Here is a 16,550-nt window from a genome sequence, read left to right on the forward strand (position 1 = left end):
AGTCGAGCTTCTGCGCACAAAATGAAGAAAAGAATAAAGATAGGGGTAACAGCAATAGAATTACAGCCAACCCACTTTGGTGCTGTTAAAGAACGTCTCAGTAAAAGTCAATAAGATAATATCACCTCGCCGCACTCACGCTCGCGTCCCCTTCAAATCGTCGCATCACCTCGGCACGACTTCAAGATGAGAAGAAAGGGCGCAAGAAGCACAGGTCGAGCTGATGCATTAGTAAAGAAGAAATGGCTACGACTAGCCCGACACCCAGATACACTTGGCAATGTGCGCTTTGGCGTGTTTGTACCGAACATCATACACCGCGACGTCGTCCTCCTCGGCCACAACGTACGTGGTGCGTGGCTTGCCGCGTACCCAGCTCAGATCGAGTACGCTTCCCAGGCCCACCAGTGTCTTCGGTACCTGGGACGCCACCCACTCTTCCATATTCTTTGTAGCATTCGCCTCAATTGCATTCACATCTAACCCCCGCTCAATCAGGCGCTTAGCCTCCTCTGTCACCTTGAGCTCGTTCTTGTGGAAGTAGTGGACATAGTAGGGTATCGCTGGCATTCCAAAGTGCGTCATCACCGAGTTCCATGTGAGTCTGGAAGCTACTGGTCGCAGAATCTGGTGTGCCCGGGACCCCCTGTCCGCCATGTAGCACACGCGCCGCCCCGGGCACAACTGCCTCACACCCCCGAGGTGGTCTTTCACCTGTTTCCCCACAAGCACATCTTCATACTGCATGATCAAGCTGAGGTATTCGTTGTACAGGCTGGAATTGTACGGCTCGGTCAACAGCTTGAGCAGAAGAGCATTGCTGCTATCAAATGGGTTCAGCGCAGCTTGTACGAGGCGTCGGTCCAGAATGTAGCCCACCCCGTTGCCATATATGATGTCACCGTAGTACAGCCGCCACACTCGATACAGGCAATCCTTCGTGTCATCGATGCCCAGCGTCGCCGGTATAACGTCGTCATGCGGAATGGTCGCTGTCAAGTTACGCGGTCTCCCCCACCCACCCCGTTGCATGTAGCGTAGGTCGCTGAGGTACTGCGGTACCTTCAGGTACATGTCGTCATCGCCCTTCATCAAGTACGGCACGTCTGGGAAGGCAGTGTACGCGTAGTTTAGCCATATCACGACCTTTTGGCTCATCCCGACTTCCGTCGGAACACCCCACGAGTTAGACATGCCCATCTTGTTTGTAGTCGGATGGCGGTCCGTCAACAAATCGAGCCACAGCGAGTTGCGATGGTGCAGCGCCTCCTGCCACAGCGCAGTGGATACGTGGCACATGTACCGCGCCGCCGAAGTGAAGGCGGGTGTCGCCGGCAGCGACAGCGCAGAGGAGAGCTTCGTAAGTGACGAAGCCTCGCCCACAAATCCCTCTGGACTCACCACGGAGGCCTTTACACCGATGCAAGGCGACCCCCACACGGCGCCATCGGCTTTGGAGACGTCGCGCCATCCATCACGCAACACCACGCGGCGCTGCACGTGGCTGGGTGCATTGGCGGCGTCGCCGCCCTCCAACGCCAGCCGCTGTAAGCTCGCTGCGGCATACTCGTTCACGGTTGGAGCGAGCTGCGCCGTGTCCACGGTGTCGCGCGGCGAGTCGTCAGAACGACGCTCCGCAGCAGCGAACACGTACAGCTGTAGCAGCGCGCCAGTGAAGTTATTCTCGGCGCGCGCAACCTCGCGGTACGTCAGCCACGTCGCGCGCTGTGCATCCCGCAGCGGATAGCGCATTGGCTGGTCTGTTGACGGTATGCCCATCACCACCAAGTGCTGCGGCTGCGTACTCTTGCTCTTCCGCAGCGACGCGTTGGCGAGGTGGCACTGCTGCGCGTACGACCGGCTCACCCATGGCCACAGCGGCAGTTCCGCGGCGACGTCCACGTCGTCCGTCACGCTCGCCATCGCAAACAGCATCGGCCCCATGAGGCCCAGCGGCGCAGATGTCGTCGCGAACACAGGAAGTCCTTTGGCCTCCTGATCTGGTCTACCGCCGGCCATTTCCCCGTACCCCCCTGCGACCGCCGCACCGTACGTCACCCTGTCGAAGCACATCATGCAGTTCTTGCCGATCACGCGTAGTGTCCACGACGGCAGCTGATCACTCCTCAGACGCACCTTACCGTCAGCAGCAGCGGCATCAAGAGCATGCTGTGCTGATGCTAGACGTTGCAATGCACTTTCGTGCTGCACCAGCACAGAAAACGTATCACGATCTGAGACAGTCGCCAGTTTCCTCTGTAATTCTATCGAGCTGTGGTTCTGTCTTGGGTGGCTAGCAGTTGCACATGAGCCAATGTAGTAAAGTGTAACCATGAGGACAGGTAGGATGATTAGTGCAACCAGGCGACGGCGCCGAGTGCGTGAATGCACAGCCTGGACAACAAATCCCCGAAGATGTCTGCAAAAACGAAACGGGAGGCTTAGTGCTGCCTCATCCGGCAAGCCATCGTCTTTCTCAAGTGAAGCTGCGTCCCTCTCCCTACCGCCCAGCAACCGAGTTTGATCCGGCTCCGCCCTGCTGCGTGTGCGATTGCAGCTGCGGCTGTTCGCAGGGCAGTTCAGCACAGAACTGTTCTGAGAGACGAGAGAAGCGTGGCGGTGCATGGCGTTTGAGGGCTCGACAGGCACAGCCTTCCTTATAATGTCTCGCTCGTTTCTCGTGGTAACGCGGTTGGCTCACGTTGAGATGAAGGGCGGGGATGGTGCCTGAGATGCGCCGGAGAGTAGTGCGACGAGCGTACTGGCAGCCACGCAAAGAGAAAGGGCAAGGCCAAGGAAAGTGCGAGGTAACACAAAGCAACGGTGGGGAAGAGTAGGGAGCGTGTCAGTGCAATGGCCAAGGGCGCGCCAGCCAGCAGATGGGCCACTTTCCGCCAGCACGTGTGAGTGTCTAATTGAAAATGGCCGGAGTATGCGGAAAGGCAGGTCAGAGCGGGTGGTGTGGAGGAGGGGAAGGGGAAAACATGAAAACAGTGGAAGGACTCGCAAATCGGACGAGTCGACGTGACAGCGGAAGGCGCCACTGCAGCGAACCACATCGGAGAGACGCTGTGAGAACGGAACGATAGCTCGCTTCATTGGCTGGGTGGGCGGTTGCCGTAGAAAACGCGCCTAAGTCCCGTGTCTTTGCGACGGAAACAGTCAAGCCTTGCCTTCACGAGGGTGCGGGCGGCACGCGCTCTGTTTGCTCGCTTCGTTGATATTCGTCGCCATTCGATGGAAAGCCTTCCATCGTCTAGCAGGAGGAGGAGGGTCTGCGTGTACGCAAGCGGGGGACGCAGCAGCCCTGGCGATGCCCACTACGCGAGCAGCAGCAGAGATGCAAAAACACATACACCAAAGAGGGGAAAAATAGTAGAGGTGCAAGGAAAGATGGTGAAACCCCTGAACAGCTGCATTCCGGTAGGTGGGGAAAGCGAACCGACAGCCTGACGGTCTAACCTTTGGCGCGAAGAAAGAGTGCGTGGTGTGCGGTGGGCGGACAGCACGAAGCAGTGAAAAAGAGCCGCTTCGCGACACGCTCTACACCACCGCGAAACAAAGTCGCCGGTGGCATAGGCCAAAGGGCAAAGAAGCACAAAGACCAATCAAGCAGACCTACAGCAAATGTGCGATTGGGCCCTTCCTCAGCGGACACAGACGCCCGAAACGGAAAGGGGTAAGGCAAAGAATGCTGGATTTCATATGCGTCACAATCAGCGCTTACACATGCAGATGCGAGTCAGGACGCAGCAGGAAGGAGCATACGCTGAGAAATAGAGGAGGAAGCGCCACAGGCGCATGAGACTGGAGAAGCGTGAGAGAGAGTCAAAGGTGACCTGCTGCCAGACCTTGCGTTTTTTTCGCCTCATACGTGTCGCTATTCGAATGATTGCGCTATCCTTCTCATCGGCGCTAATGTCGGCGAAGTGGGACCACTGCCGGCCGCCACCTGCCTCGAAAAGGTGAGCACCAGATGCGCGCAAGCCGGTAGCGCGGCATCCTGCGTGTCCTCCGTATTGGGGTGCCTTGGTCTGTGGGCCCGCGTGTCACGGGTGAAGAGTAAAAGTGAGGAGACGAAAAGAAACGCAAAGGGCGAAAGGAGGCGCATGGAGCTGTGGCATAGCGGATGAGTGAGCAAGCGGTGGGGAAAGAAACAAGATCGAGGAGGCAGCACAACAGCCTGCGTGGTCACTTTTGGTGACTGCGGGCTTGGGGAGGAGGGGGGAGGGCGCAGCTGCACCGAACCTCCCTAGACATGGACGCCAAAAGGGTGCCTCCAATACGGCAGCCTACAGCTTCTCTCTAGGTGTGTGGTGGGATTCGTGTAGTGTCCTCTTTTTCTCCTGCCTCCAGCCAGCAGTGAGGGGGAGATTGTCAGCACGAGAGAGAAGAAGAGCCATAGTGGGGGAGGGGAAGTCGAAAACCAAAAGACAAATAAACGACTGCGCGAAGAAAGAAAGCATATCTATGAGTGTGCGAAAGGTCAAGGCACGATTGATTTACGCGTAGCCGTACAGGATGTGGCCGCGCTTGCGCAGCGCATTCACGACATCGACCGCCGTCAGTCTTCTTGCGCGCGTACTCGGTGTAGGCCGTGCTGCAGCGCACAATGTCCTCCACGTAGGCCTTCAGCACGCGGCGCACCTCCTCGTAGAGGTCGCCCGAGATGCGCTTCACGCCACCGCGGCGCGCCATGTGGCGGACGCAGCCGCGCGTGATGCCACGGATGTTGTCGCGCAGCACCTTCTTCTGGCGCTTCTGGCTGCCCTTGGCGTCAGCGGGGCATGGCCTTTCCAACGGCTGATGAGAAAGGGGGGCGAAGAGAGTCGGGGGGTTTTGGTGGCAAGGCTGTCCTTCTGCGAGTGGCGTTTGTTCTGGGGAACGATGGTGATGAGAAAACAGGGCGTGTTACGGCATTAGTTTGGGAAAGACTAATATATTCGGAGGATGGGAAGGCATGCGTGACAGCTGGGTGCTTCATTTCCATAGAAAGCATGATGACGATGGAAATAAAGATTTAGCAATGGCACTGAAGGTGTAGTGAATAAAAATGGCTTTTTTCCATTCACCGATGGCCGGGACAAAGGGCCTTTTTGCAGCACGAAAGCCTCACGATCATGCAAGCAGCACTTGCGTTGTCATCGTCTTTGCGTGTGGGCTGCGTTTGCGGTGGCGGGAATCCCCCCCCTCCCCACACGCACGTGGCCCGCCACCCTGCTTTTGAGAAGCGGCACGCCAACGAGCTTAAAGTGGAATAACCGAGAGGCGAGGGAGCGTCAACAAGGAGAATTGTCGGGCACACACCTCGGGAACGTATCCCCCCCTTTGCATTGGGTGTTTTTTTTTTGCTGCTAGGCAGAGGTTTGCTTTTTGTGAACTGCCGAGCTATAGACGAGGAAGGTTGCTGCATTTTTAGGATATGATGGCGTAAAAAAAACTCTGGAGAAAAGTGAAAACTATTTTTACCATTCTATGAACGTTTGCAGGAAGTGTTACTGACTGTGAATGATAAAGGACTCACCTCACATTGTGGTTTTCCTGACAAAAAACAACTGTGAAGCTGCAACGTGGTGCCTGACGTTGAAGGATCGACATGATGTTCCTCTCCTCATTACCGAATGACCTTCGTGTTGATGCCTCATTTCCTCACTCACTGCACCTTTCCCGTGCTCTTCACTGATTCCACGAGGGAAAGGAGCTATGAGTTTTTTCTCTTCACTGTAAGGAACCGTTTTTACCAACGCTTTTTGCCATTGGGATCCATATGGAAGACAAAACGTGCACACTTGCGACTAAAACTCGTAATGGTGGTACGCTTAGATACTCCAAAGATGTTAAACTGCATGCGAACGATTTTGAGTGGGACGAAAAGGTAGCAGAGCTGACCAACGCTGAGCGAAGTCTTGTAGAGAAGTATATGAGCAAATGTCTTGCAGAGTTAAGCCGTGTCGGATCGTCGAGCTCGCTGGAGGAGGTACCTGTAAAGCCTTGGGAGACTCATTTCTCCGCATCTAAGTATCATTTTCCTCTCAAGAACTACATTTTACACGCATTCCCGCTACTGCGCACTGTGCTGAGCCGGCAAGACCAACCTGTTTGGCTTTTAGAGTGTGGGTGCGGAACTGGAAGCACCCTGCTTCCTATAATGAGTGAGTGCACAAACCCAAATGTTAATTTTGTAGGCTTCGATATCTCACCATCCGCGCTCTCGCACTTCAAGAGCCATGGGATCGCAAAGGATTATCTTCAACGAGATCAACTTAAACTTTTCACCTTGGCAATTGGCTCCGCTGCCTATGTGGCAGACGTGGACACTATGGTACCAACTATGAAGCGACCACGGACTGATGATGGTGTTAACCTTGTAGTAGACGCCCTTGCTGGTGCAGATAAATCACTTCGGGACCAGAAGTTCGATGCAATCTTTTTAATTTTTGTGCTCTCTGCGCTGCCGACAGTTGAGAAGATGGTCTCAGCTATTAAACAGCTGAAGAGGGTTTTGAAGCCGGATGGTATTCTGCTTTTCAGAGATTATGCGCTACCTGATCACAACTTTTTCCGGTTTTTGTCAAAAGTGGACAACAGGCTTGAAGAGATCGCCTTTGTGAAAGGCGACTGTACAACGCAGGCTTTCTTTCACAGAGAGTTTGTAACGAAGTTGTTTGCTTCTTGTGGCTTTGTCACGGTGGACGATGCGCCATCAAGGCTAATGTACCACTGCAATCGCATTGTGAACCGAAAAAATGGGAAGAGAATGGATAAGATTTTCATCAACGGAACATTCAAGTTTGCGTCGAGCAGCTAAGCTGTGGAATGCTGTTAAAAAATGATGTGGTGACTAGTAATAATGAGCGTCTAACGAATAATTAGTCAAGGCGTAGATGTATGCAAATTCGCGTCCAGATTTTTTTTTGTTTGCAGCAGAAACTCTTACTGGGGAGACCAATCTCAGCGAAAAAAATGTAGATTTTGCCTGTCTTCTTTTCGTTAAGAAGGGACGCTAGGGGGGCGCTTGTGAGGCACTTTTCTGGCTTTACATGCGCCATCTTATTTCCACCACTGATGTTGTCGTCTTATTACTAGAAGGCGAAATAAAGTTAAGGACACAATGATTATAGTGAATTCTGTAGTGTAAGTTTCTCTACTTCTCTCTATTACCACCCTTCGAATGTTTTTATGTGTGGATGTGGCTGTGGATGCCTGTTGGTCCATAAGTGAGCTCTCTGCTCCCAATTCTCGGTTTTTCTGCTGTACCCTTTGTGACTCAACTGTCATTTTCGGGGCCTTTGTCTCTCTGTGTAACAGAGAAAAACAGCAGTTAAAAGGGACACATACAGATAAGGAAGTAGGCGTTGGATAATTAAATGCAGACAATGGACGAGATGTGCACATCGAACGCAGCGGACAGCGGCCAAGGAAGTCGCTTTCAGCTAAAAAAATGGAACGCTGTTGCGCTTTGGTCCTGGGATATTCAGGTGGACACCTGCGCTATCTGTAGAAACCACATTATGGATCTGTGCATCGAGTGTCAGTCAAATCCATCGTGCGCACCGAAGGACTGCACCGTAGCGTGGGGCGCTTGCAATCACGCTTTTCACATGCACTGCATTTCTCGATGGCTAAAAACGCGGAATGTGTGCCCTTTAGATAATAAAGAGTGGGTATACCTTCGATACGGAGCGTGATTTAGTGGTATTTGCGTAGTGCTATTAGGATGACAAGCGTGGCGCACTTCTTGCTGAGGAGGTGATGCTGAAATATATCCCTTCACTCTTTTGTCTTTGTTTTTTTTGATGTGTTTTCTGTAAAGCATGCCGCTTTGCTTGTGGGAAAAAAAGCTAACACTCTCTTATTGTTGATTCAGTAGTTGGAGCAGTAGAAACAATGGATCACAAGGCGTCGCTCTAATATGAGCGTGCTTTCCTCAGGATGATTTTCTTCTGTTGAAACAGTCGTACAGGGTAGTTGTTGTTTCAACCCATAAAGGCAGGATGAATAGCTCCATGGAAAGAATCATGTTTTCAACGAATCTGTCGATGTCACTTATGCTTTTTTTCTCGCTAATTTTTGTTTGTCGTGGTGGAGTCTTTCACTAGTGTTTCCAATTGTGAAAGAACACGATGTCCCTTTTTAGGTGCACTGTACGCCGACTATGTGGTAGCACTGGCCCTTTCTTGGTAAACTCTGTTGCGTCATCTTCGCGCATGCCACCGCACAACTTGAAGCTTAGCCATGTCCTCGGAACGCGCCAGTTTTCACTCTTTGGTGTATCGATGAATCACTCGAAACTCCTGGTACAATGCACGCTGTCTTCGCCATTTTACAAGCGTGATGGTAGGAGCAGAGCAGTTCGTAGGCGCGGGAAAGTGAACGTGCTTGGATCTATTGAATTTGAATGCGAGCTTAGCAACATCTGCCGTGGCTTCCCGCTTGTCTTGGGTCTTTCTTGTGCCACACGCGGTGGGCTCTTGGTTATCAATGGTGCAATCTTTTCACCGGTGGGTACCTCGGTGCTGGAGGGGCCGGAACTCGCATCTAGGCAATTTACTTACCAGGGTCCGCACATGAACCAGTCGCATTTGGCAGAGGTTGCTATTGGACGCAGGCTTTATCGTTCACCATTAGATGACATTGCACATATTGAGGCGGCTTTTTTTAGCACAACAGATTGCTTTGGCAGCTCTTCTAGAACCTGGTTCGGTCACACACCAGTTCACACTGTAAAACCTGAACTTGTCGATAGTATTGCCAATCTTGTTGGCGCATTTGGGATAGATGACACACTCGCTGAATATGTCGAATGGAAGGCACGTGCTGTAGACAAAGCGGAGCGAGACGCGTGGATTAACATATCCAATATCCTGTTACCAAATCTAGAGAAACTCTAGTGCGTGTTGTCTCGAATTACTCATTTGCTTTATCGATCTCTCACATTGTGCTTAGCAGTCTTTACTTCAGCACGTGGAAGTTGACAGAAATACTCGAAGGTGTCACGGTAATACCTTAAAGGGAGATTTTGAGAACACTGTGTGTCTCCTAGTTTTTTTTTTTTTTGAGTGCTTTACGCTGTCGTCGGTAAATACTGCACAGTAAATCGCTCTCTTATTCTTTCCCTGTCCTGGTGAACAGGGGTTGCCATAATTTCTGAGCCCTTTGTATTAATGTGACCTACACTACCCCTCTCACCCACCTTGTTGCTCTCGTATTCATAATGTTTCGCGCACGAAAAGTAGAAGAGGAATACAACAATACTACAAGACCACCTCTCTAAAATCTCCCTCTCAAGTGCTACAGAGGTTTTTGACTCTATCCTACTGGTCCGTAGTACATAACGCCAATGAAGAAGTTTATGCTGGACACCAGAGCCGCCCTGGGTGTCGCACCCAAGACAATAGACTATGATTACGACGAAATGTCTGTCAATGTGAAGACTATCAGCCATACTCTTTCCGAGTACCTGTCTGAAATTGAGCACATGAAGTCAGCTTGCCACAACCTTGTGATGGCGATGGAGGGTATGTCGAAGGTCTTTGATACAATGACAGCTGGAAATGGCATTCCTGAGTCCATGAAGAGCCTTGCAGCACACTATACCAAGCTGGCGAGAACGGCGCAGACCGAGCTTCTTGTAGACTACAAGAAGGCGCTTGACGACGATGAAAGCATACCTGAGATTAGGAGGCTTGTAACAACTTGCAAGGCTCTGGAGGCAAGGCGCAACAAGATAAGGAGCGAGTATGACACGTACCGCGATGCTGTGAGCAAGAAAGAAACTGTATACAGAAGGAGGGGCAAAAGTCTTTCTGAATCGAAGGTTTACGAAGGAGAAGTTGCCAGGCGCGACAGCCTCAAGGCTGAGTTTGAGAAAGCCGACAAAGAGTTCAAGGTGAAGTATATGGAGCTGTCTGCGATGAAGGCTTCCAGCTACAAGGGTGCCATGGCAGTTTATTTGCAAAGCTTCTCACAGCTGATGACTTCTGTGGAGAAAGGAATAGACGCGACGAAGAGAAAGATAGATGTGGTTGAGGTCTAGTGTTTTTCTTTTCCATGGAAACACGAAGCATCTTTCCCACGTGGCTCTTATTATTTGTCTTATTCGCTTTTAGCTTTACCGTCTTTTTTTTTCTTGCAACGTGATGCGTATCGATGGGGAAACATAACCGTTGGTTGGTTTCGAGATTCATCTGGCACAATGTCTCATTGATCGACTTGCGCTTGTGTTCTTCTGAATGAGCATTTAGCTTTTCTATCTTCCTCTACTCCGTTGTTTTGAGTGAGCCATCTAGGTGGTAAGACCACGAGCAATCCGTGTAGTGCAGATCTACGTTCTAAAAACCCATCTAGAAAGGAAACGCGGCTTTGTTGGACTCCAGTAGCACCTGCTACTCTTTTCTTAGATGAAATCATCTGAGACTCTTCTCCTTCGAGTCGCTTACTTCCCTGATGCCGAAGAACACCCCAGTGCGTGGCATCAAGGTCCAGCACCTCTCACTCTGTGTGGAGAATTCGAGCAGCCCCCCTATCCTCTGCCAATGCCCAGGTACCTCTGGTGGTAGTGGCAGGGTCAAGCACCCACGACGGGGGGAGGTCAGAGCGATATATCGCTACTGATGCCGGCGGTCAGGGCCTGGGTGGCATTGTATCGGACCGACCTGCAACGGCAAGCGCGTCTGTACCATCCATAGGACGGGCAGAGTGTCCGCGTGACCCGAACGTATCTCACCCGGCCTTCGCTGCCCACTGGTGTGGGGCGCCTGAGCCACGCCGAGAGACGCACCACGTGGCGACTGGCATGATGGGAGCAGCTGTGAGGCGGCCTGCGAAACGGGGATAAGTGGAGTTTGTGGCAGATGCGGTGCTGAGATGAACGAGGCGGCGCATTGCTGTAACGCGTGTGTCTGGTGCTGCTGCTCACCACGCGATGGGCCTGTGACAGCCTGGAGGAGGAGTGGAGATCGACTAATGCTCTATGGCAGAATGGGCGCGATTGACGAAAAACCCCTCATCATCAACCCTCGCTCACTCTCCCTATTTGCCTCTCTTTTTCTCCCCTTCTGACGAAACCTTGATTGGGCTGGTTATCTGAAGGAGTGGCCTACTCATTGTTTTTCTCCTCTTCCATTCTTGCATGCTGTTTTGCCTCCGTGGTGGTAAGTAAAAACAGTGAAACTCCGCGCGAACGAATCCAAAACGTATATTGGGTTCAAAGGTACCGAGTCTACAAGAGTTACTCCTTACACGAATATCGCACTGTCCAAAACTTGCGGACCGTTACAAGTTCACAGTTGTAGTTGTTTCTCAACAGCTTTCGTGCAGGGAGTCTCCTCGCAGGCTCCGCTATTGGCTTCGGAAGGGGAGTGCAGCTTTTATGCTTGTGGCATGACACCGGGGGAAAAGGCTTCTCTACGTCCTCTTAAGTGTGAATCGGCGATCATTTCGCTGTGTACCTCTGAAAGCAAAGTAGCTGACTGCGACACGACAGGGCCTACCGCAGCTCTCCACTCTTATCAGACCTCTCACACCGTTTCGTCATACTTCTGCAGCCTGTTGGGCAGTTAGAATACAAAAAAAAACGAGAGAAGTCCATCAAGTTCGACACAAAAACGGAACCTCCAAGAAGAAGCAATGCTGAAAATCAAAACGGTGCTGAAAACGGCGCCGGCTACACAGGACGAGGAGTACGACCGCCGTAAACGTGGAATGAAAGAGCTGGGTCCTGCTCTTCGCAGCTACAGAAGTGCCATGGCGAAAGCAAAAGCGTCTGTTAACCATGTTGTAGAGTCGCTCGGCAAAGTCTGCAAGGTATTTGACACGCTCTCTAACGACCCAAACATCCCAAATTGCACTAAGGATTGTACATTGGCTCTGACAGCGTCTATGGATCGCATCGAAGGAGCGCTTCTTTCAGGGTTTAACGCTGCAATGGACTCGACTGTCCTCTCTGCTGTTGACGAGCTGAAGGCCATGTATGATGAGTGCGCCAAGCTGGAGACCGAGCGCAACAAGGTCATGCACAAGTATGATGCGTACCGCGAAGATATCAGCAAAAAAGAGTCAGTTTACCAGCGCAAGTCAAAGGACGCACTGGCGTCGAAATCCTACTGCGCCGAGGTTGCGAAGCGGGATGAGCTGGCGATGTGCTTTGAGGCTGCTGATCAGAAATTTAAAGACACCCACGACCAACTCACACAAGTCCGTGCGACCGCATGCACAAAAGCTCTCAACGCATTCATGAAGTGCACGTCGAATTTCATGGAGGAGATCTCCAGTGAATTCAACGGACTGAAAAGATCGTCAGAGAGTGCGATGCAAGTGCTGAGCCTTGGAATGCATGCAGAGTACGAAAACGACAACTAATAAAGCTCCTGGCCTCCATCGGTGGGGGGATATATGACAATTCTGTCCGAAGACAGGAGCGTCTTTGTTTCGTACTACTTTCAAGGAGCACTACTTCTGAACGTGAATTTCCTGATGAACGTTCTTTTCTTTTGCTTCACTCCCCCTTTCCTTTCCCTGATGCCAGAGAATACCTCAGTGTATGGCATCATGGTCCAGCTCCCCCCCCCCCTCCATTCTGTAGGGACGCCAAGCACACCTCATCCCCTGCCAATGCCGAGCCACTTCTGGTGATCGCAGGGGAAGTCAGAGCAATTTACCGCTACTGATGCCTACAGCCCTATTGTGGGTGACGTTGCATCGGAGTGATCCACAGCAATGCACATGTTTGTGTCATTCATACGATGGGCGGAGTGTCAGCGTGACCCGAACGTATCTCACCCAGCCCTCGCTGCCCACTGGTGTGGGGCGCCTGTGTCACCGCGAGGGACGCATCGGGTGGCAACCGGCATAATGGAAGCGGCAGAAGGGACACGTTGAAAGGAAGAATTTCTTTCTGTTTTGGTTTCTCATCACTCCTGTGTTATTGCTTCTTCCATATTACCCCACCACTCGTTTTATTCGATTTAGGATCTCTCTGTCGAGAGCGTGACAAGAAGCAGTAGCATCGCTTGTATTTTAGGGGTGTCAGTGCTCAATAGCCGTCTTGTGTGAAACAGCGTACGAGCCACGCTGCAACTATGCGTCTACTGAGACAAGCGCGGCATACGTACCGCCCCTTTTTCTCGCGGCTGTCTCTTTTGCAGCGCCCCGCATTCCCATCATGAGCATTCTCACAGAAGCTGGTGTCCTGCCGCAACACTAACACGAGCATGATAACTGTTAAATTTCCTGTACGCGCTCTCTGGTTACGTCTCCTTGCGGGCGATTATTAATGCCAGCAAAGAAGCACCAGCCTTGTGCGACCTAAACGTGAGGAGGGGATCCGTGCGAGGTCCCTTTCTACTCCACCAGAACTTCTAACGCACGGGGCATAGATACTGGGGGTGCTCTCAAGGAGTGCTCACCCACGCTATTGAATGATGGAAAATTATTACTAGCATTCTTTGTTCGACACATTCTTCTTTCTCCGACTCCTCCATCCCTCTACGTGTTAGGGAGATTTGTACCGCTGTTATGTCAGGGCGTACTTCATGGTAATGCCAGCTATCACAGCCCAGCCGAGCCTCAATACGCAAACGAAAAATGATTACCAACGACCCGTTCAATGACTCTGTAAAAGAGCTGCGTGAGCTTGTTGTGCGAGCAAAGTTCATTGAGCAGCAGGTGACGCAGAAGGGCGTAATCTCTCCATCAAGTGCGACAGAGCTCCGCGACACCAAGGAGAGTGCGGAGGAACTGCTGCAGTTCCTGAAAGAAATGCTCCGTGTTGTCGACGAGCGCGGTGGAAGGGTGCAGGGCAAAGTGTTTTCTGCTAACGAAATTATGGAGCGACAGACTATTGTACGTAGTCTCGAAAGCGATGTAGCGGAAGCTCGCATCTTCTATGAAAAAATTGTGGCATCTGCCGCACAGAGGCAGCGAGTGGCAGAAGCGTCTGTAGCTGGCCCCGGCGAAACCTACGGCGGCGCACCGGACGAGTTTATATCCGCGCAGACATTTGCTCAGCGTGAAGAGGAAAAGGTCCAGGATGAGGTGCTGGATCGACTCACCCTCGGACTGCGCGAATTACGTGAAACAGGCTTTCACATTCACGAAGAGCTGGACACGCAGGAGATCATGCTCGACAACGTTGATCGCGACATCTCAAGCGTCCAGGTGCGCCTGCGCGCTGCAAATGCGAAGGTCGATAAGCTTCTTGCCAGTATGTCGAACAAGGGAAAGGTGGGCGTCATTGCAATACTGCTTTTCATTCTTGTCTTACTCGCATTCTTTGGCCTTAGGTAGTTCAGCATGAAGGCTTCGACAGCAAAGTTCGCTGTCACTATTTGCCCGCACAGAAAATGCAGGTGCAACGGAGGATTGAGATGGAGGTGGCCAATTGAGTGTATGCTCCACCATCTGTCTTGTCTTCTTAATGCTTCTCTTCTTGGGTTTTTATCCTTTCTCTTAGTTGTTGCTGCTCGCTCTCGGTTTGTTTGTTGACTGTATGCTATTTCTGCATTTACCTCTGTTGTGTAGCGCGTACTGCGTTTCAACCTTCATCGCCTGCCTTTCACACTCTCTCCTCTCCATCGCACGTCAATAGTGACCCTCTCCAGCTTCCCCTCGCTCCATTGGCTGCGCAGCGCTGACACGTCGTTGTATGCCTGCAAAACACATCCTTCGTATGCAGATCTTCTCCTGTACACTTAGGCTTCTCTACCCCATCCCCTTTCCTCCACCCGTACTCCTCCTTTGCCTTCTCTCTCGGACTCCTCATTCCTGTCTTCCCAACACGTCCTTGGTATTGTGTGTGGGAGAGGGGATGGATGTTGGCGCAGGGCATAGACCTCGCTGGCAATAACGTGCGAGATCGGCAACAGAGGGAAGCTGATGAGTGTGACAACAGAGCTTGCTGGCCTGGTGCGACGTCTCTCGCCACAAGCATACGAACGAGTGCTCCTTCTCCTGCACTGCCTGATCGCCAGCAGCGAAGACAACCATTGCACCAGCAACCCACAGTCACTATCTCTGAAGGCCATTTGTGACGTTGCGCTCTGTGCGTGCCCGGGGCCGGTGCCTCGATTTCTGTTTGCGCTGTCGAGCAACGACAAGCTGCTCCGAAGCGCTGACTGTGGACTCACCTGGCGCCTGTGTTTCTCCAGGTCCAGCGAACCTCGTAAAGCTGACGCAGCCGGCGCGCAGGATCTCCTCGACGATGTGACGAGCCTGCTCAAATCCACGGTGGCCACCGATGATGTCGTCAGTGGCGATGGTGCCTCGTCTGTTGTGTGCTGTGCAGATGGCTACGGGGACATTGTCGCCCTATGCGGTCACAGCGGTTTCCTCGCAGTCTCAGGTGACAAGGGTGTGACTTTCACGACGGCGACGGATTACTTGATGAGCGACTTTGGTGAGAAGGCGCACCTCCGACACATTTGCGTCTTGGACACCAACCGCATTCTCGTGAGTGACGACCTACGAGTAGTGTGTGTGACTGTGCAGTGCGCTGGATATGGACTGGTTGCACTGGGAAAAGCACGCGTAGCGTTAGTGTGTGCCACACAAATCTGCATGCTGCACGCCTACTCCATGGGTGGCGGCGCGCGCGGCGCCGCCGTGGCTGAAAACAGAAAGCTGCATCTCTCGTTTGATGGCGCTGTCTCGTTTGTGGAGGTGCGTCATTGCCTTGGGCGTATTCGTGACTTCGACACCACCGCTGCGTTGCGTCACTGCGAGCTTCCAGACTTCCCACAGGGAAACTTGGCGTCTTCACTGGGGCTGATAAACACAGAGGTCAGCACCTCTCCCCCTCGGTCCGCCTCGGCGTATGATTACGTCAGCGGGTATAAGCGCGATACCTCAGCCAGCAAGGGAGAGTCAGCAGCGGCGTTGATGCAATTCGAAGCCGGTGCACTGCGATACGGTGCTGATGTCTTCTACCGTTTTTTCTTCGTGGCTGGCTGCGGCGCTGAGGTGCTTCCCTGCGACTACTCTGCCCTGCTGTGTGTGTGCACGCGGCGCGAGGATAATCACGTTTTTGTTATATCCACTGCATCCTCTGTTTCCTACATACCCTTCTCCCAATCCCGGAGCCATGGTCGGCTTCTCTGCGCTGTTGCTCGCAGCGCTGATGGCAGCGGCAGTTACGTCGCCAGTCGAGGGAGTATCGTTGGTACGAGCGTCTCTCGCGATTTGGATTGCTGGAGCACCCCGCGTGGAGCGGCACCTGTTGGGTTGCTGGCAGTGGGAGGTGGTGACATTCTCACATGTGGACGCAACAAGGTAGTGTCGCGAGTCGGAGGAGACGCCGAAGCGCACACAATTCTAAGGGATATGCGTGTGCCTATGCTGGTGACTGTCTTTCCGATGTAAGCAACGCTGTTACTTCCACAGACGATAGAGAGGTACACAAATGTGCAAAAGTGGAAAAGTGGATCATAGAAAGGTGTAGTTTCCATGTCTACCTCGTTAAAACGAGGAGTGGGAAGAGGCAGCGAGATGCTACGCTGTAGTTCAGCACCCTTCTGACCTTCAGTTTTCTCCCTTCCTCTGCCCCCCTTCACTCA

General features: G+C 52.3%; 9 protein-coding genes across 9 annotated transcripts; 7 read left to right on the forward strand and 2 right to left on the reverse strand.

The window, feature by feature from the left end:
• Positions 1-252: 252 nt before the first annotated feature.
• SCG2 (phosphoglycan beta 1,3 galactosyltransferase 2) lies at positions 253-2,625 on the reverse strand (the record flags this gene model as incomplete). The annotated part of the gene is made up of 1 exon (XM_003723116.1): positions 253-2,625. The coding sequence occupies one exon, from the start codon at positions 2,623-2,625 to the stop codon at positions 253-255; it is 2,373 nt and encodes a 790-aa protein (XP_003723164.1).
• Positions 2,626-4,377: 1,752 nt separating this feature from the next.
• LBRM_21_0020 (histone H4) lies at positions 4,378-4,698 on the reverse strand (the record flags this gene model as incomplete). The annotated part of the gene is made up of 1 exon (XM_001562134.1): positions 4,378-4,698. The coding sequence occupies one exon, from the start codon at positions 4,696-4,698 to the stop codon at positions 4,378-4,380; it is 321 nt and encodes a 106-aa protein (XP_001562184.1).
• Positions 4,699-5,767: 1,069 nt separating this feature from the next.
• On the forward strand, positions 5,768-6,808 carry LBRM_21_0030 (conserved hypothetical protein; the record flags this gene model as incomplete). The annotated part of the gene is made up of 1 exon (XM_001562139.1): positions 5,768-6,808. One exon carries the CDS (start codon positions 5,768-5,770, stop codon positions 6,806-6,808), a length of 1,041 nt encoding a protein of 346 aa, XP_001562189.1.
• A 568-nt stretch (positions 6,809-7,376) lies between these two features.
• On the forward strand, positions 7,377-7,688 carry LBRM_21_0040 (putative ring-box protein 1; the record flags this gene model as incomplete). Its single annotated transcript, XM_001564665.1, has 1 exon — positions 7,377-7,688. One exon carries the CDS (start codon positions 7,377-7,379, stop codon positions 7,686-7,688), a length of 312 nt encoding a protein of 103 aa, XP_001564715.1.
• A 435-nt stretch (positions 7,689-8,123) lies between these two features.
• Positions 8,124-8,891, forward strand: LBRM_21_0050 (conserved hypothetical protein; the record flags this gene model as incomplete). The annotated part of the gene is made up of 1 exon (XM_001564666.1): positions 8,124-8,891. The coding sequence occupies one exon, from the start codon at positions 8,124-8,126 to the stop codon at positions 8,889-8,891; it is 768 nt and encodes a 255-aa protein (XP_001564716.1).
• Positions 8,892-9,340: 449 nt separating this feature from the next.
• LBRM_21_0060 (conserved hypothetical protein) lies at positions 9,341-10,036 on the forward strand (the record flags this gene model as incomplete). The annotated part of the gene is made up of 1 exon (XM_001564667.1): positions 9,341-10,036. The coding sequence occupies one exon, from the start codon at positions 9,341-9,343 to the stop codon at positions 10,034-10,036; it is 696 nt and encodes a 231-aa protein (XP_001564717.1).
• A 1,592-nt stretch (positions 10,037-11,628) lies between these two features.
• LBRM_21_0070 (conserved hypothetical protein) lies at positions 11,629-12,360 on the forward strand (the record flags this gene model as incomplete). Its single annotated transcript, XM_001564668.1, has 1 exon — positions 11,629-12,360. The coding sequence occupies one exon, from the start codon at positions 11,629-11,631 to the stop codon at positions 12,358-12,360; it is 732 nt and encodes a 243-aa protein (XP_001564718.1).
• Positions 12,361-13,584: 1,224 nt separating this feature from the next.
• On the forward strand, positions 13,585-14,286 carry LBRM_21_0080 (putative syntaxin; the record flags this gene model as incomplete). The annotated part of the gene is made up of 1 exon (XM_001564669.1): positions 13,585-14,286. One exon carries the CDS (start codon positions 13,585-13,587, stop codon positions 14,284-14,286), a length of 702 nt encoding a protein of 233 aa, XP_001564719.1.
• Positions 14,287-14,874: 588 nt separating this feature from the next.
• On the forward strand, positions 14,875-16,356 carry LBRM_21_0090 (conserved hypothetical protein; the record flags this gene model as incomplete). Its single annotated transcript, XM_001564670.1, has 1 exon — positions 14,875-16,356. One exon carries the CDS (start codon positions 14,875-14,877, stop codon positions 16,354-16,356), a length of 1,482 nt encoding a protein of 493 aa, XP_001564720.1.
• Between the last annotated feature and the right edge of the window lie 194 nt (positions 16,357-16,550).

This window comes from Leishmania braziliensis, chromosome 21, assembly GCF_000002845.2.
Source record: "Leishmania braziliensis MHOM/BR/75/M2904 complete genome, chromosome 21".
Lineage (NCBI taxonomy): Eukaryota > Euglenozoa > Kinetoplastea > Trypanosomatida > Trypanosomatidae > Leishmania > Leishmania braziliensis.